The sequence below is a fragment of the Scyliorhinus canicula genome, chromosome 2, assembly GCF_902713615.1.
Source record: "Scyliorhinus canicula chromosome 2, sScyCan1.1, whole genome shotgun sequence".
NCBI lineage: Eukaryota > Metazoa > Chordata > Chondrichthyes > Carcharhiniformes > Scyliorhinidae > Scyliorhinus > Scyliorhinus canicula.
Genome location: NC_052147.1, coordinates 123261971 through 123282074, shown reverse-complemented (window position 1 = coordinate 123282074; position 20104 = coordinate 123261971). Strand labels below are relative to the sequence as shown.

General features: G+C 43.8%; 1 protein-coding gene across 6 annotated transcripts in view; it reads right to left on the bottom strand.

The window, feature by feature from the left end:
- Nucleotides 1–20104, bottom strand: part of LOC119957921 — a 200775-nt gene that overhangs the window by 153472 nt on the left and 27199 nt on the right. For all 6 annotated transcript variants that reach the window (XM_038786166.1, XM_038786149.1, XM_038786122.1 and 3 more), the window contains 3 exons: nt 15199–15336; nt 6613–6690; nt 6335–6505 (listed from right to left, as the gene is read on the bottom strand). In XM_038786166.1, the coding sequence (XP_038642094.1) occupies nt 6335–6505; nt 6613–6690; nt 15199–15336 (387 nt within the window). The remainder of the gene's footprint in view (nt 1–6334; nt 6506–6612; nt 6691–15198; nt 15337–20104) is intronic.

Sequence of the window (20104 nt, the reverse complement as noted above, 5' to 3'; positions counted from 1 at the left end):
TAGGGGAGTCTAGAACTAGGGGTCAAAGTTTGAGGATAAGGTGTAAACCTTTTAGGACTGAGGTGAGGAGAAATTTCTTCACCCAGAGAGTGGTGAATGTGGAATTTGCTGCCACAGAAAGTAGTTGAGGCCAAAACATTGTGTAATTGCAAGAAGGAAATAGATATAGCTCTTGGGGATAAAGCAAGATCAGGGCATTGAACTTGATGATCAACTAGAGGGGCTGAATGGCCTCCTCCTGCTTCTATTGTCTATGTTTCTATGAGGACGTGTGAAGATGAGTTTCACAGTGGTACTAGCCTGTATGGGCAAAATGAATTAAAGCCTATTGTAATTTTCAAAAACAAAATCATGCCAAAGATCTTGTTCCCTGAAAACGTTTTAGTGCATGTCGATGACAACAGTTGGATGAAACAGGATGGGCTGAAGGTATGGATCGATAATGGGTGGAACTGGCATATGTGAAGAAATAACTTCCATGCTACAATTATATCAGGGCATCTAACATCCATAGTTCAACCTTTGGATTGTGCCTCAACAAGCCATTCAGGGGTCAAGTTCATAAGGTGGATGGTTGATGGAGAAAAAGCAGAGTGGAAATATGAATGCTGCCTTGCTTGATGTTTTATATAACTTCATTATCAAATTATGGGATGCTATTAGTGCGCAAAGGGTCATCAGATAATTCAGCAGAATATCCAATTCAATCAATCAAGATGAAGATGATTTGTTGTGGAGGGAGGGTTCTGAAAGTGATCTGATTCAGACTGGGATTCATATGATAATGGGATAAAAACGGTGTCTTGTTTTATTTGCATTTCAAAATGATAACCACCCACACTGGCAGTTTATATTTTATAGGGGTGTATGTCTCTGTTTTGGGACCGTTTTGTTTTGCAGCTTCAAAGGTTGAATTATACAATCTACAGCATGGGGTGGGGGGTTCAAGTGTTTTGCCAAGAGTGAGGTTTTTTAAACTTAAGGGAAATATTTCTTAGTAAACTGCACAATTATTTAAATTTTAAAATTCACAACTGTTAAACTTTGTCTTGTGTAAATAAGATAGTCCAGAATTTGCGATTAGAATGATGCGGAGATGGTCCATGTTCACAATCTTTCCACCTGTAAAACTGACAGCAGCATTTGTGCTTTTAAATCCTAAAATTCCTATTAGTGATTCCGAAATTCTCTAGCGGGTGCATTGGTGAAGTTCCCTCACATGGAAATCTCCTGAAATCACCTGGAATTGATATGAACTTCCATTTTTATGCTGTTAATTTCATTTTAAGAACTCTTAAACGAGTACAACTTTTTGAATGAGGTGCAATTGTGTTTTTAATTTTTAAAATCACTTTATGGACAACCAAGTCAATTTTCTCCCTGGTTTGCTGACTGTGAGACTACTTCGATACAATTGTCTGCTCACGCTGATTGATGACATCACTGCTGCTGGATTCCGAGAGATCCCTTGGCCTGGTACTAGATTCAAACTGGAACCGAGAAAGGGAAAATCCATGCCACAGACATTGCTAGATCTTTATGGATAGCTATCCTCAAAGATCAGTGGTGAGTGCCATCACTTTGCCACTAACTGTGATATTGCAGCCCTTAAATAGAAGGCTTTCATTCCAGATAAATGCATGCAAAAATGAAACATATAACAATGCAGCCCTCTTTCATTTCTATTTGGTCAACTTACTTTTTCCAGGTGTAATAGAGAAATTCTATCTCACTATTATAGTCCATTAATTTTATATTTATCCTGGGATAAAGGGAAATAAAGCTTGTACAATGTAACCCAGATATGTTTAATGGATTGTCCTGATTCTATTTTTCATTAGATTTAAAGTAATCCATGGCAACATTCATTTTCCTGATGCTGTGCGGGACAGCATCAATTGCCATCAGAAGACCGTTAGGTAAGGTTTCAAAGTCAATGATCATCGAAAATACTTAGAAACAACTTGTAGACTATTAAATGTAATGTATACATTAACCATTGAACTTTTGCGTCTGGATTTCGATTGTGCATCAAATTATTTTTCAGGTTTTTAGCAGGTTAAAGAGAAAAGCCATTTAAGTCGTGTTAAGTATGGGTAATCACTGATATAAAATGAATATTAATCCAAAGTAAAAAGACTGTTGGACTGATTTTGCCGAAATGTTAATGCTGATCCCCGCTACATCAGGAGAATAGCGGAAGGGGTCCAAAATGGGATCTGCAGTGCGCAATGCTCCTGGCCCACTGCAGTTGATGTGATTGCGCCCTGGCGTGAACCAGCGTAGCATATTAAAAGCCGCATTAAGCAGTATTACCATATTCAAAATCGGCTTTAAGCCAAATTTTCCCAGATCCTGTTATTCACCCACCCACCAGCGTAACATGAAGCCGGTGGGATTCACGACTGGTCTCCACAGCAGAGATTAGACATGATGACCATGCCGGGAGGCTCTGAGGGCATAGTAGCCCCCGGGTGGTCGTGGACATGTCAGGGCAGTTGCTATGGTGGCTGTGCCAAGGGGGAGAGGCCTGAAAGGGGGGTGATCCTGGGAGTGGGGGATGGCTGATGATAGCGAGAAGAGGAGGATCTTTGCTGATATGGGGAACAGGTCCCGAAGGGATATCCATTTGGAGGGTCCCAATGCCCACAATTCAGGGGGTGGGATTTATGTCGATGAGGATGGTGGTGGAGCACTGCAGCCCTGATGCAGTGATATTCAGGGAGGGGCCTGAACTGTCACTTGGAGATCGGGGTGCCCTTTTGAAACCAGGCCAGCCGCGTGTTTAGGTTCTGTATAATAGTTACCCAGAAACTAGACGTGGTTTTAATTCTTCTAACCTTTTCTGGATAACTATTGCTGTAACACAGTCGGAAACCATCAAAGTTTGCGTTCAAATCGCATTTTTGGATGGTTCCTCGTGTAGGGCAATTGCCCATTGGAAGTTTGAACTTCCCAGGGGATTCCATACAATCCATACCTGGGATCTTTACAGGTGGTGTGGGGGTGTGGTGGGGGGTCTCTAGTGCGTTTTTGGAGTACCCTCCATAACATTGCCCTGGAGCATGGAGGTTACAGCCCACGATCTCCACCAACAGTCCTCTGAACCTGCTCCAAGAACAAACACAGCTTTTGCCCACCGCTCCAAATAACAGAGGTCCCTCATAGAATTCATAGAATTTACAGTGCAGAAGGAGGCCATTCAGCCCATCGAGTCTGCACCGGCTCTTGGAAAGGGCACCCTACCCAAGGTCAACAACTCCACCCTATCCCCATAACCCCATAACCCACCCCACCCAACACTAAGGGCAATTTTGGACACTATGGGCAATTTATCATGTCCAATCCACCTAACTTGCACATCTTTGGACTGTGGGAGGAAACTGGAGCACCCGGAGGAAACCCACGCACACACGGGGAGGATGGGCAGACTCCGCACAGACAGTGACCCAAGCCGGAATCGAACCTGGGACCCTGGAGCTGTGAAGCGATTGTGCTATCCACAATGCTACCGTGCTGCCCATCCCAGGTTCCATTGCAGCAAATCTACTGTGTACCCCTCACCAAGGCCTTGACATCTTCCCAAAGTGAGGTGTCCAGAATTAAACACAATATTCCAAGTGTTTTAGAAAAATTTAGTATAACTTTCTTGCTTTTTCACTCTTCCTCTTTTTATACAACTAAGGATCCATATTTAAATAAAACAGGCATCTCACCCATCCTGCCACTTGCAAAGATGTGTGTGTACATACACCACCAGGTTCCTCACTTCCATCATCCCTCCAAATTGGATTATTTCATTCATATTTTCTCTCCCCATTCTTCCCACCAAAATGTTTCACTTCTCATTTCTGAATTTTGGATCAAATGCATACTTTGAAATTATGCCCTATGTGGGCAGTACGGTAGCATAGTGGTTAGCACAGCACCAGGGTCCCAGGTTTGATTCCTGGTTTGGGTCACTGTCTGTGTGGATTCTGCACGTTCTCCCTGTGTCCGCGTGGGTTTCGTCCGGGTGCTCCAGTTTCCTTCCACAAGTCCCGAAAGACGTGCTATTAGGTAATTTGGACATGCTGAATTCTCCCTCTGTGTACTGAACAGTCACCGGAATGTGGCAACTAGGGGCTTTTCACAGTGACTTCAGTGCACTGTTAATGTAAGCCTACTTGTGACAATAAAGATTATTATATACCTGTGCCCAGGTCATTGATAAGACAGCACTACTCCTAATACTGACATCTGGGGAACGTCATTGATACTTCTCTCTATTCCATAAAAACCTTCACCATTAATCGGTTTTCTGTTCCTTCGCCCATTTTGTATCCACGCTACCACTGTCCCTTTAAACTCACAGGCTGGAATTATCCGGCGGTTCTCACTGGTGGGATCTTCCACCAATGGCGAACCCCCGCCGTGGATTTCCTGGCGGGGGGGGCATAGAAGGGGATACCCATTGACAATGGTAGGATCCAATGGCACGCTGCCTCTGTGAAACACACCGCAAAGGTGTGCAGAATTTCCCACTCATGGACTTTAATTTTGCTAACAAGTCTATTATGTGGCACTCTGTCAAATTCCATCTGAAAGTCCACATGCAGAACATCAACCACCAGAAATCGTATCAAAATTCCTCATCAAAGAGCTCAATCAATTTACTCAAACATGATTTAATTTTTTAATGATTGGGGAATTTTATTAGCTCATACTTTTTCTCCAAATGGGAATTAATTTTGTCCTAGATTATCACCTCTAAAATTTTGCCCAGTGTCAATGGAAATCTGATTGGCCAGCAATTGCCAGGTTTGCGTTCCACCAGTCCTCTGGCACCAAACCCATGTCTAAGAAGGATTCAAAATTGCACAATTTCCACCCTTACTCCCCTCAGTAACCTGGGATCCCATCCACACGAGTTGACTTTTCCACCTTAAGGACAACTAATCTTTTAAATATATCCTTTACTCTAGATTTATCTTATCCAATAATTGATGGTGCCTTCTTCTTTCCTGCTACATTGTCAGTTTCCTCTTTAAGTCAAACACAAAGTGTTCATTTCACACCTCATCCTCTACTATCAAAATTCCATTTTGGATTCAGACCTTTCTTTTGACTCTCCATTTACTAGTTACGTGTTTATAATGATTTTGCATTCTGTTTTATATTAGCCTCACATTCCCTCTTTTCACTTAAATTTTTTAGACCTCCTCTGTGCTCTCCATATTCAACTTGTTTCTCCACTGTATTATGAGCCTTAAAACTGTCAGAAGGCTGCTTTCCCCTCAGCTCAACTTTTATCTCTATAAATCATCCAGGAAGCTTTAGCTTTGGACACCCTTCCTTTTCCCTCTTGGAAACGAGTCCATCATTTCTCCCCCTCTTGTTAAATTGTTTTCTCGACCAATACTTGATTCAAATCCATCTGAGTCAGGTGCTTTATCAATTCAATGAAGTTAGGCCTCACCCAATTAAAAACTTTTAAAATTTATTGTACCTCTATTTTCCATAACTATTTTAAAGCTGATGTTATGATCACTATTCACCTTAAATATTTCCCAATGAAATATGCTCCACTTTATTCTCCAGGAATAAATCCAGCATTGCATTCCTCTTCAGTGAGCTAGAAGCTCACTTATTAAGAAAGTTCCTCACATTTCAAGAAATCCTCCCTTTCTTCACTTTTTACAATGTTACTATCCCAGTCTATATTCGGATAATTGAATTACTAAGTGGTTCATGCCTCTTTCCAGGAAGTGCATTCCTCTAGCTCCTTTCCAATATTTGATGGTTCCTCAATTCTAACTAAGTAGATTCTGGCCAGGAATTTGACAGTCTTGCCCACATCAGGATAGGAAATTCCTGCCCAAGGTCAAAGGACCCGTACCAGCCTCCCCGAACAGGCGCCTGAATGTGGCAACAAGGGGCTTTTCACAGTAACTTCATTTGAAGCCCACTTGTGACAATAAGTGATTTTCTTTTTTTTTTCTTTCTCAAAAGGAATTTGATTGGTTTGTCAAATTTTCTATCACACCCATGACAATTCCCGTCTCAGGCAGGTCCAGAAAATCCCAGCTGCTGTCCTCGACACCTCTCCCAAACGATATCAACCCTCTGCAATGCTACAATAGTTGCCGTGTTCACGGCATCCACACTACTCCCACTAATCTAGTTGTTTTAGCCCATTCTGACTGATTGCACGGCATCAGACCAGGAAAGATTAGGTTAGCTTTCAAACAACTCATCTTGCAGCAAGCAAACACCTCTATATAACAGGACATCCTCAATAATATGTTCATCACGATCACATATTGAACTTGCAAGCCTTTGCTGTAACTTATACCTTTGCTGATGTCACATTTTGATATGGAGATTTCGGAATATGTCCAGATTCTTCTTCATATACAATTTGACGTGATCTTTGTAGATATTTATCAGGATTTTCATCACCAAATGCTGACATTTGAATACAGCGTTTGTTTGTCTGTGGAAATGAACGTTGAAGTATTTTCTCCTGGAAAAAAACCATGATGCATTAGCCAACAAAATTTACATTATTATGGTGAGATGAATGATAATTACAATGTTTGGCCAAATGATTTGAAAGACTTTGACACATACTTCTTGTTCTTCCTGATGATCTGATTCTTCATTTAGTAAACGTTGCAGTCTGTCCTGCAGCGTCTGGGACGGCTTTTCCTAAAACCAAAAGGGAAGACAATGAAATATGACACCAGAGCCTAGATATTTCACAGGACTGCCATGGTCAGTGTCAGCATTTGCATTAATCTCCTTCCAGGCACAGAATAATGTGGGATGGTACCTTGCCTGCTCCAATTATCTCAATCATCAACCCCTTCACTTCAGCAGCCAAACACGGGGTTGGCACCGAGATGCTCGATCCCTTTCACCTCGCACTTGCTTGTCACTTTTCAATCACCCACTCCTTCAGACCTGCTGTAATGAACTCCAATTGGCTTTATTGGTTGGCCAATTGGAGTATGAGCTCCCTCAATTATAGCTCATTGAGGGGGCCCATATAATCACCTGTGTAGGCTTTGTGAGCCAGTCTTAAGTTGACTGGACTGCTGGCAGCACTGTTTGTAGCTACTCCTGTAATATCGTTATTGTAAATAAATATTGGTGTGGTGATGGAACTCCTGCCTCCCATGGATTACTACACCTGCAAAAGACTGTTGTGGTTGGGGATTGCTTTTCAGTTCTTCTAACAACTTCCAGAATTCTTCTCACCTGACTTGTGAGCTCGCCTTTCAATTTCCCATCTGTCGATTTCACCTGTATGCAATTTCCTGCTCCCAGAATTTGTCCCGTGGTAGCCTGCCCCTTTAAGGAGGCGAGTTCCCAAAGTGTCATATGACCCAATCGGCCAATGGGGCCAGAGCACACAAACCCTGGGGCAGAGTGTGATTTCCCCAGTTAGTTATTAGAGACTTGGAACATATTTTATCTCACTCTCTGTGCATGGTTTAAACTGTTATTCATTAATCAACTTGGCGGTTGCCCATCTGACAGGATATTACATGTCCCAAATATGTTCCTCAGTTTGTGAATAAGTATACAAATCCCCAGGGCTACTTGGCTCCCAATCTCTTTGCAATTCTTGTCCAAACATGGACAACAGAACTAAACTCCAGAAGCAAGGTGAGAGTGACTGCCCTACACATCAAGGCAGCATTTGACAGAGTGTGAACAAAGAATACAGCACAGGAACAGGCCCTTCGGCCCTCCAAGCCTGTATCGGTCATGATACCAACCTTTGCCAAAACCCTCAGCACTCCCTTGTGCCGTATTCCTCCATACCCATCGTATCCATGTATCTGTCAAGATGCCTTTTGAACTCCATTAATGTATCTGCTTCCACAACCTCCCCTGGCAACGCGTTCCAGGCACTCACCATCCTCTGCGTTAAAAAAAACCTGCCTCGCACCTCTCCTCTAAACTTTGCCCCATGGACCTTAAACCTATGCCCCTGGTGACTGACCCCTCCACCCTGGGAAAGTGTGCCTGTCCATCCAGTCTATCCATGCTCCTCATAATCTTGTAGACCTCTATCAGGTCACCCCTCAACCTCTGTCTTTCTAATGAAAGCAGTCCGCATCTATTCAGCCTCTCCGCATAGCTAACACCCTCCAGACCAGGTGTGGTATCAAGGAGCCCTAGCAAAACTGAAGTCGGTGGGTATCACAAACTTCTTCACCGGCAGGAGTCATACTTCGCACAAAGGCTGGTGGCTGTAGTTTTTGGAGGTTAATCATCTCAATCCCAGGACAAGTCTGCAAGAGTTCCTCTAGATAGGCTCGAGGCACAACCATTTTCAGCTGCTTGAATGACCTTCCCTCCATAGGTCAAAAATAGGGGTGCTCACTAATCATTGCACAGTGTTCTGTACCATTCATAACTCCTTATGGAGCCAAGCAGTTTGTGTCTGCACACAGCGAGACCTGAGCAACATTCAGGCTTCGGATGACAAGTGGTAAGTAACATTCATGCCACACAAGTTCAAGGCAATGACCTTTCTCCAACAAGAGAGAATTTAGCCACCATCGCTACCCCCACCATCAAATGTCTGGGGGTTACCATTGACCATGAACTGAACTGGACCAGCCATATAAATACTATGGCTACAAGAGCAGGTCAGAAGCTGGGAATTCTGCAGCCGTAACACATTTCCTGATTCCCCAAAGTCTGTCATCAACCACAAGGCAAGTCAGGAATACTCTCACTGTCCTGGATGAACACAGCACTATCTAAGTACGACTGGATAGTAAGATTTGAGCTTAACATCAACATTTTTAGTCCATTTCAGAATATAGCCACTGTAACAAACTGGCAAGGTAAAGGAAGCCATTTTGATTCTAATGTAGAGCTTAAGAAGGCACTTTGTATGAACAGAATGTATTAATCAAAATTACTGTATTGAGACGGATTATTAAACACGTATTGGGTCTGCATTGTCTTACAATTAATAAATCAACAGTGAATCAATAATTATATTAGAAAGACTATTTTATTTAAAATTTTTCATTCTGAACTTGTTAAAGTTACTAATTAAGGAGTTATATCTATGAACGATGTGTAGTGCAGATAGGTGCTAGCAGTGAAACTATCAAACTCTGGTAAGCATTAAAAAGTGTACCACAATTTTAATAAGGATCGGGTTCCATAAAATACTCATTCAGACTTTATGAATAGCGAAATTGTCCAAGATATGGGAGAATGTGCAACTGTCCTATTGCATTTTTGCCCAAGATAAAACAGCCATGTGATGCACGTAAAATTGGTTTAGTATAATAGCTGGCCCCTTTAAGAGGCTTACATTGGGAGAGTAATGTGACCCCATCACCTAATGGGAATCGAGCATGGGGATCATGGTGCAGTGCATGTGCTTTTGCAGCCAGAGTAGATCCTGGAGCTGGTAGTAATAACATCATGAAAGACTCTGCATAAATACCATTTGTTAATAAACCGTTCTAATTCATTATACATACTGACTGGTGGTCGCCAATGCTTCCTCTACTACATTGGCGGCAAGGTAATTCAGAGTGGCTTAATTAGCAGTGAGGAATTTGACAAGAGCATTGTAAAAACAATATAACATGAATTAGATCATTTGAGGCCTGAGGAAGAGGGAACAAGCATGCTTCTCTTTGGGAAGCTGGAAGCTTTGACCCAATTGCTGAGAATTGGGTGCAGTATGTCAAATGGCTGGAGTATTCTATCAGGGCTAACGGAATAGAGAGGGAGGTTAGAATGGTATTCTATCAGGGCTAACGGAATAGAGAGGGAGGTTAGAATGGTATTCTATCAGAGCTAACGGAATAGAGAGGGAGGTTAGAAAGTAAGTGATTTTACTTACCACATGCAGGAACCAAACTTATAATCTCATCAGTAGTTTAACATCTCCAGAATCCCCTGATACTAAGGCGTTTGCAGAGCTATTGGAACTAGCAAAGGGGCATTATCATTCTAAACCCTCAGTGGCACTGCAAAGATACAAGTTTAACTTGATGAGGAGTGCCCCATCACAGCATTCGCAGCTCGGCTAAAGTAGATTGCAGAGTGCTACGACTTTGGATCAGCTTTAAATTATACGTTAAGAGATCGGCTATCATGCAGTCCGAATAGCATGGCCATACAAAAGAAGCTTTTGGCTGAATCCAAGCTGACTTTCAGAAAGGTGTTAGAAATGGCAGCAGCAAAGGAGAGCGTCGCCTTCCAGTGGCAGCCATGGAGCGAGTGGTTGCACACAGGGCAGCTCCGGTTCGAAGGCTTTGGTTTGGGCACTTTATACCCATTACCGGAGTAGCTCTGGCAGAAAATTGGTGCACAAGCTGTCGAGGGAGAGGTTCTCCCCAAGATTGGCATGTCGACTGGCTACTAGACCTGGCTAAAAACAGTCAAAAAGCTGGCTAAGGAATTGGAGGGGACCTGTGACGCAGCAAAAATTACGAGAATGGCAGAGGGGGAAGGGTCGTCACCAGAGGGAGAAGCCCAGATGGAACAGCTGATGACCTTCATCTCCGAGGAATTTTGCCAGCAAAGGAAGGAGATGCATGGCAACTGGTCGAAGGCCATTAAAGGAGCAGTGGCACCTCTGCGAGGATCGATGCACCAGGTGGAGAAATGAGTTGAGGCACAAGGGGCGACGATATGCGAGGTGGAGAAGGAGGTGTCTGACCAGATTGACAAGAGAAAGATATGTGATAGTGAGTGGGGTGCTGGAGGGGATAACAATGGTGCTAGTCAATGTTTATGCCCACAATTGAGATGACGCAGGGTTTATAAGGGGGTTCGTGAGAACAGGGGAGGATAAACGAGTTGTTCCGGGGGTATTATGAGATGCTGTATAGGGCCAAGCCGGGTGGAGAGGGGCCTATGGAGGTTTCTGGATGGGTTGGAGTTTCCAAGGTCAGAGGAAGAGAAGAGGCGGGCATTGGAGGAGCCACTGGGGCTGAGGGAGATGATTGACAGTATCAGGGGGATGCAGCCGAGGAAGGCTCCGGGACTAGACGGCTTCCCGGCAGAGTTTTTAAGGCACTTGTGACAGAGTTGGCACCGCATTTGTTTGGGATGTTTAGTGAGGAGTTCGAGAAGGGAGAGTTTCCAGAGACACTGACACAGGCCTTGGTTAAGCAAGTCCAGAGAAAAGTGAAGGATCTGTTGGAGTATGGGTGGTACAGGCCGATTTTGTTGTTGAATACGGACGTGAAAGTACTGGCTAAGTTGCAGGTGGGAAGGATGGAAGATGCGTGCCAGGGGTGCCAGGGGTGGTCTCAGAGGATGAAATGGGTTTTGTGAAGTGTCGGCAGCTCTCCAGCAATATCAGGTGGCTGTTATGTGGTTATGATTCCATTGGCTTGGGGGGGGGGGGGGGGGGGGGGGGGGGGGGGGGGTGGCTTGGGGGGGGGGGGGGGTGGCTTGGGGGGGGGGGGGGGCTTCTGGAGGTTATGGATGCGGAGAAGACCATTGATCGGGTGTAGTGGAAATACTCATTTGAAACGTTGGATAGGTTTGGGTTTGGCTCAAGTTTGTGGTGTGGGTGCGTCTAGCAAGTATACATACAAATAAGATTAGTTCACAAAATTTTAGACTGCACAAGGGATCGAATCCGGCATGTTAACTGTTGGTATTTGCATTGGTGATTGAGCCCTTGGTGATGGCCCTTCGGGGGTCTGTGGAGTGACAGTGGATTGGGAGGGCAGGGGGGAGAGCACCGGATATTGTTGTACATGGTCAACCTGTTGCTGTGTATGTCAGACCTACTGGAGAGTATGGGTGGGACTATTGAGGAGGTTTGGGGGCTCCTCTTGGTAGAAGTTAAATGTCGGTAAGAGTGAGGTGTTTCTGATGAACGTGGCGGGGCGGGGAGCCATTTTGGAGGTGTTGCTGTGTAAAGTAGCCAAGGAATGGTTTAGGTATTTGGGGATTAAGGTGACACGAGAATGGGCTACAATGCACAGGTGGAATTTGACTATGGTGGTGGAGGAGATTCAGGTTGTGGGTCCTTACTGGGATGTGGGTTGTTTAGCTTGTCTTTCCATCTGCAGCCTTTAAACCCTTTAAACAATTGGCCAGCATGCCAAGTTCATAGATTTGTCAAATGAAGGTAAACGTATTCCCATTATTGTTGAAGAAACCTTAAAAATTCTTATTTCACAGTAATTCCATTCAAACTCATTGAAGCCTCGCTGCAAGCTTAGAAGTCTGAAAGCTTGGAACTGCATTTTTACATTTAGTTTCATGGACCATTGTCATTTTAAAGCCCTCTGATTGACAGGTCCAGGCAATTTCAAAAGCAGGATAACCATTGTTTATTTATGTAGCTCTACAGGGAACCATTAACTCAGAGGAGCAGCTGTTTTATAACAATTGTTATTTTTTATAAGGAGGCCGTCTCTCAGTTCTGAAGGGCTTTCATTTTTGTCACTCTTCGCCAGTGATGAAGAGGCCAAGGATTGACAAAGTTTACAGAGGCTGACCCATCACAGAGGTTAGTTAGAGGAATGCAGAAGGACCCCTGGCCTTGATGGGGCTGTAGTAGATGAGAGCTCATCCAGCATCTCCAATCCCCATGATAATCCCATTCATAATCCCGTTCATTGGCAGGTCGCGTTCTTCTCTCTGTCAGGCTCTCTTTCAGACACATCACTGAGGATGAGAGGAGCATCACTTAGTCCTCAATACATGTCATCATCATTCTCCCACAAAGTCCAGCCAATGGCTTTAGTGCCCTGCCCATGATCTTGGGCACTAAAACGAAAACCTACCACTGGCATCCCAGTTATGATGAGATGTCACTCCCCACATTGGGAGAGTTCCTCACTCCCTCGTACTGGTCATCCCCAAACCAAGAAGCTCTTGAGGGCCTCACGTAAGTGGGAGTAAGGATGGAGATGTCGCCAGACGTCCACCAAGTCGAGGGACCCGAACAGGTCCCTCAACTTCTCCACTGCTGGCGCCTGCTGAATATTCAGTGAGGAGGGGAAGGTCCAGAGTGAGTGCTCACTAATAACATGCTAATGTATTAGAAAGAACAAAGAAAAATTACAGCACAGGAACAGGCCCTTGGGCCCTCCAAGCCTGTGCCGATCCAGATCCTCTATCTAAAACTGTCGCCTATTTTCTAAGGATCTGTACCCCTCTGCTCCCTGCCCATTCATGTATCTGTCTAGATACATCTTAAATGACACTATCGTGCCCGCCTCTACCACCTCCGCCGGCAATGCGTTCCAACCCACCACCCTCTGCGTAAAGAACTTTCCACGCACATCTCCCTTAAACTTTTCCCCTCTCACCTTGAACTCATGACTCCCTAGTAATCGAGTCCCCCACTCTGGGAAAAAGCTTCTTGCTATTCACCCTGTCTATGCCTCTCATGATTTTGTAGACCTCAATGAGTTCCCCCCTCAACCTCCGTCTTTCTAATGAAAATAATCCTAATCTACTCAACCTCTCTTCATAGCTAGTGCCCTCCATACCAGGCAACATCTTGGTGAACCTCCTCTGCACCTTCTCCAAAGCATCCACATCCTTTTGATAATCTGGCGTCATTGAAAGGAGCTTCCCAGACTCCCACGGCATGTTTCACACTTTTCCACCGGGGGGGGGGGCAAAATCACAAATCCCAATCATGCTCAACAGAAACACCTTTTTCAATTCTCTCCAGAAAATTGAGCCAACACCGTGTTTCATACTGACAGCTAGTGCGGGATCAATATCGGCCCAATACGCAAGAACCTTTTGTAAATATATCATTATAATTCATTATATAGACTGGCTGGTGGTCACCAATCCTTCCTTTACTACATTTTGCAATAGCAAGTATTAAGTTGGAAGACGGCTAACTGTGGCATGAGGTGACACTTGCTTGGGGTTAGAAGCAGGGGTTCAGCGAGGCTTCTTTTCTAGTCAGGTACTGAAGAATCCTGATGCAAGAATTCAAGTGAAGTGATGTTAAAGAAGGAGTTCCAAGAGGATTACTCTTCAACAGACATGTCATCTGCATGAAGTTGTAAAAAGTCATTGTCATAAAGTTGTTAAGTATACCTTTTTCCTTTAATTAACTTATTTACTCTCCAAAGAACCCTGCTTTTCCTTAATTGGTTAAGCCTTGTCCGAACAAAACCAAATTTATTAAATGGTAAATTGGGGGCGGAATAAATCATAAACTTTCCGACAAGTTTAGATAAAAGAAAAGAAAATCTATCAACGCTTAAGAAGCCAATACCGCCCAAGACAAAGCAGCGCCCTCAACTAGTCCACAGTCATAAAATATTCATTCCCTCCATCACCTGTGCATGGTTGCAGTGACGTGCATCATACACAAGATTTACCGCAGCAACTTCTCCCACCTGGAAGGACAAGTCAGCAGGTTCATGGGAACACCACCACTTGTACGTTCCCCTGCAAGCCACCCTGATTTGGAAGAGTATAGTCATTGCTTCACTTATCACTGAGTCACTGGAACTCTGTCCCTCACAGCACAGTGGGTGTACCCACATGAATTGCAGCAGTTCAAGAAAGTGACTCACCACCATCTCCTCAAGTGCAATTAAGGAATGGGCAATAAATGTTGGCGAGGTGCTGTGGCGCAATGGGTCGCATCCCTGACTCTGAGCCAGAAGCTCCGGGTGTGGGTCACACCCCAAGACTTGATGGCCAAGGAAGGATGCAGCCAGAACGGTTGAGTATTGACCTGCAAAGTACTTCCAAACATGCCAATGGTTGGTGGTAAGAGAGGGGGAGACTTCTGGTCAGACACACTTGATGTGGAGCGATGCCCCTCAAACTACATGTAGGTGACAGACTAACAGCCTGTTCCGTGAATTACTACCTATGGAAACAGACAAAGGTCTGCCCAGGTGCACCACTAGGTGTAGGAAGAGAATTTGAATTGGAATGAATGTTGGCTTTGCCTGCAATGATTACATGAATTTTTAAATATTTTTTTAAAACTTGATCCAGAAAATCTGACCACTATTTGGACAATACCATTATGGAAGGAATAGTTTTGTTCTTGAGCATTTGAAACTGACTTACGTGAGTGCATAAAAATGGAGCTGATGACATTCTAGAAAATCAAAATTCCTTTAAGGCCTATTGTTTAACCTGGTCCATAATGAAGTTGGTAATATTCATTATACAACACACTCGCAAATAAATTGAATTATTTTCTGAATGCCTTACCTTATGAGGCACAGAAATTGTTTGCTGCGAATCATATGACGACTGCTTCACCGTCTCACAAATGGCTTGGTACAGACCAATCAGTTGTCTTCCTTTCTCAATGGCAAAATATTTCTGAATGGGGCCTTCTTTTCCTAACTAAAAGTAAAAATAAATTACAGACTTAATTCTATTATAAATCTTTATGTAGATGACGGGTTGAAACAAATTCATATAAATTATATTAGTCAGAATAATAGCCTGCAAATTCTATTAGCAATGATTCAGCTTCAAATCTAAATTAAAATCTGAAGCTTTACATCAAGTAAACTAACTTGCAGATAATAAAACTCTTATTCCACAACAACTGGCCTGGACTTTGTACTCTGTGGTGAACAAGTGGTGCTCAGCTTTTGTTGTGCTTACCACAACACAGGGACTTACTGTGGACTTTCAAGCAGCAGTTGTGGTCACCAGGTGTCCTAATTCAGTGATTCTCAAACTGGGGTCAACAGACCCCCAGAGATTCAAAGGCCTGTGAAAGAATGTAAAAAGTGCTGACTTGAATGGCTGGAGGCAGGGTTAGTGTAAGCACGGTAGCACATGTGGCTAGCACTGTGTCTTCACAGCGCCAGGGTCCCAGGTTCGATTCCCCGCTGGGTCACTGTCTGTGAGGAGTCTGCACGTTCTCCCCGTGTCTGCGTGGGTTTCCTCCGGGTGCTCCGGTTTCCTCCCACAGTCCAAAGATGTGCAGGTTAGGTAGATTGGCCATGCTAAATTGCACTTAAGTGTCCCAAAAAAAAGGTTAAGTGGGGCTATTGGGTTACGGGGATAGGGTGGAAGTGAGGGCTTAAGTGGGTCGGTGCAAACCCGATGGGCCGAAAGGCCTCCTGCACTGTATGTTCAACAATCTAAAAAAAAAGAGGCAGAAACAGTGCAGCTGCTGTCATGATAATAATTGGTTGATGACGTGGACTCTGGTATTAGATACAATACGGTACACACTGCACTGCACTGGGGGTCACCAGACCTGGGGGTCAAAGTTCAGGTAGCACATGTTACAGCAGGTTGGAACAAGTCTGCACATGCCTTGCAATTGTGTTCATGCTATGAAAATACACCGTGAATAATAAAGTTAGTTTATAGAAGTGTTGACGGTCGTCCTGCATCATAAAAACAAACAGGTCATCCCTCATGTTCCATCTTTCTAACGAAAACAGTCCGAGTCCCATTCAGCCTACCACATAGCTAATACCCTTCAGACCAGGCAACATCCTGGTAAACCTCCTCTGGATCCTCTCCAAAGCCTCCACATTTTTCTGGTAGTGCGGCGACCAGAATTGCACGCAATATTCCAAGTGCAGCCTTGCCAAGGTTCTTACAACTACAGCATGACTTGCCAGTTTTTATACTCGATGCCCCGTCCAATGAAGGCAAGCATTTTGGAATACCCCGTCCACTTGTGTTGCCACTGTCAAAGATTTGTGGACCTGCACACCCAGATCTCTCTGACTTTCTGTATTCCTAAGAGTTTTGCCATTTACGGTACAATTCCCCTCTATGTTAGACCTACCAAAATGCACTACCTCACATTTGTGTGGATTAAACTCCATTTAATCCAGGGGCTGGTTTAGCTCACAAGGCTAAATCGCTGGCTTTTAAAGCAGACCAAGCAGGCCAGCAGCACGGTTCGATTCCCGTACCAGCCTCCCCGGACAGGCGCCGGAATGTGGCGACTAGGGGCTTTTCACAGTAACTTCATTGAAGCCTACTCGTGACAATAAGCGATTTTCATTTCATTTTCATTTCATTTGCCATTTCTCTAACCAAGTTTCCAACCTATGTATGTCCTGCTGTATTCTCTGACAATCCTCAACACTATCTGCCACTCCACCAACCTTGGTGTCGCCCGCGAACTTCCTAATCAGATCAGCTATCTTTTCCTCCAAATCGTTTATGAATACTACAAACAACAGAGGCCCCAGCACAGATCCCTGTGGAACACCACTAGTCACAACCTTCCATTCAGAAAAACATCCTTCTACTGCTACCATAGAACATAGAACACTACAGCGCAGTACGGGCCCTTCGGCCCTCGATGTTGCGCCGACCTGTGAAACCATCTGAAGCCTATCTGACCTACACTATTCCATTTTCATCCATATGTCTATCCAGTGACCACTTAAATGCCCTTAAAGTTGGCGAGTCTACTACTGTTGCAGGCAGGGCGTTCCACACCCCTACTACTCTCCGAGTAAAGAAACTGCCTCTGATATCTGTCCTATATCTATCACCCCTCAATTTAAAGCTATGTCCCTTCGTGTTGGTCATCACCATTTGCCTTCTGTGACCAAACCAGTTCTGTATCCATCTTGCCACCTCACCACTGATCCCGTGTGACTTCATCTTTTGTACCAGTCTGCACCTTACCTAAAGGCTACTGAAATCCATGTAAACAACATGCACTGCCCTCCCCCATCAATTATCTTTGTTACCTCCTCAAAAAGCTCTTAACTAGTGAGGCACCATCTCCCCTTCACAAAACCTTGCTGTCTATCGCTAATGGGTCCATTTGTTTTCAAATGGGTATAAATCCTGTCCATGAGAATTCTGTCCAATAATTCACCTACCACCGATGTGAGGCTCACCGGCTTATAGTTTACTGGATTATCCCTGCTACCTTTCTTAAACAGCAGTACCATATTAGCTATTTGCAGTCCTCTGGGATCTCACCTGTAGCCAATGAGTACAAAGATGTCAGTTAAGGCCCCAGCAATTTCCTTCCTTGCTTCCCTCAATATTCTGGGGTATATCCCATCTGGCCCAGGAGACTTATCTACCACAATGTCTTTTAAAACACTCAATACCTCCTCCTTTTTTGATGTCAACATGACCCAGACTGTCCACACACACTACCAAGAATCATCTTCCACAAAGTCCTTTTCTTTGGTGAAAACTGTTATAGGCCAGGGTTTAGAAACCTCCAAAGTATATCAGGGGTTCACTTGACCTACAACTGTTTATTTATTTTGGTTACGATGAGCAGAAGGACCTGCCTTTCAGATATCATTCAACAGAGGCCTTAAGCACTTTTAATCAAAAACAAAGTTTATTCTACAAATTTAGTTAACATTTTCATAAACACACACAGTAAGCATTTTTATCAACTACCAACATAAATACCCCACACAGCTACAATATTCTATGCATGACCCTTAAAAAATTCCCCCTTTAGCTGTTCAAACTGAATAACAAGATCCCATGAACCAGAACATCCTTTTCAAAGATGTGGGCCAGCCCACAGCACTCCAGACCTGGTATGGATGCTCCTGTTTACTTTCCTAAACAGGTTTGAATTTCTTCCAGAAAACAGTTATTTATTTTCAAGTTATCAAGCAGTCTGGCAACAGCTTTTAAAATGCAAAGACCAAACCTTCTTTCAACCTGTGCAGAACAAAACCAGTTCAAAGCAAAAAAAAGTAAAACCAACTCCCAGCGCGCAGCCTAGCTCCACACACACAATTACATCACTGAAACCATGTGATAAGACAAAAACATTTCTTAAAGGGACACTCATGACAACACTGATGCACAGTACTCATTTAGTACCTCGCCCATTTCCTCTGGCTCAACACATAGATTCCCCCCTCCCCCCCCCCCATTGTCCTCAGGTGGGCCAATCCTTTCCCTGGCCACCTCCTACTTTTTACAGACGAATAAAAAGTTTTGGGATTCACCTTAATCCTATTTGCCAAGGACTTTTCATGACCACTCCTAGCTCTCCTAATTTCCCACTTACGTACCTTCCTACTTTCTTTACACTCCTCAAGGGTTTCGACTTTCCCCACCCTTCTAGACCGCACAAAAGCTTCCTTTTTCTTCTTGACCAGGTTCACAATATCACTCGTTATCCAAGGCTCACTAAACTTCCCATGCTTATCCTTTGTTATGGGCCAGGGTTTAGAGAACACCAGTGTACCATGGAGTTCACCTTACCCACACCTTTTCATAGATTGTGGTTATGGGGAGCACAAGGGCCTACTTTACAGGTGTGATGCGACAGAGATATAAAGTACATTTAAAGCAAAACCATGTTTATTTATGAATCCAGTTAACATTTTATAAACCCACAGTAAACATCTTAACAACTATCAACACCAATAATCCCCTCAGATACAATATTCTATGAGTAACGCTTCATAACTTTCCGAACAACATCCATATGTTAAACTCTTTTTACAGAAAGGCAGCAGGTTTAAATTCTCAACAGAAAGAGGTATTTGAAATCCTCAAATGATCTGGAGACAGTCTTTAAATTGCAGAGAGAGATCTTTATACAACTGCTTGCTTCGCCTGCAGCTATCCAGCTCTGAAAGCTAAACTAAAACACACTGTAGCTGCCTGCTCAAAAACGAAAGAGATAGACAGACAGCCCAGCTCCACCCACACTCCGACATCACTGCAGCTATTTGATAAACACCCATTTCTTAAAGGTACATCCACTACAGCTATTTGATAAACACCCAGTTCTTAAAGGTACTCTCACATGACACCTTCCTTCTCTCAGGAACTTTCCTGAATCCTAATCAACTGTCTTTTGAAAGACTCCAACGTGTCCGATGTCGATTTACCCTCCACAACAGCCATACCCAATACAAATTCTTCAATTCCTGTCTAATGATATCATAATTTGCCTTTCCCCAGTTTAGCACCTTAATGCGAGGGTTACCTGATGTGTTGGGTAAGCTGGGTCTATGTGGACTGCTTTTGATGCAGTGTAGAGAGAGAAAGGCTTCCAACACTTGATGAGATGCAACATGAATTTATTTAACATCTAACTATATTACATGCTTAACTGTGGGTTGACACTATGCTGACTTGACTGGAGACCTGAGGCTAGCCTGACCAGACTAGCTGACTACCACAT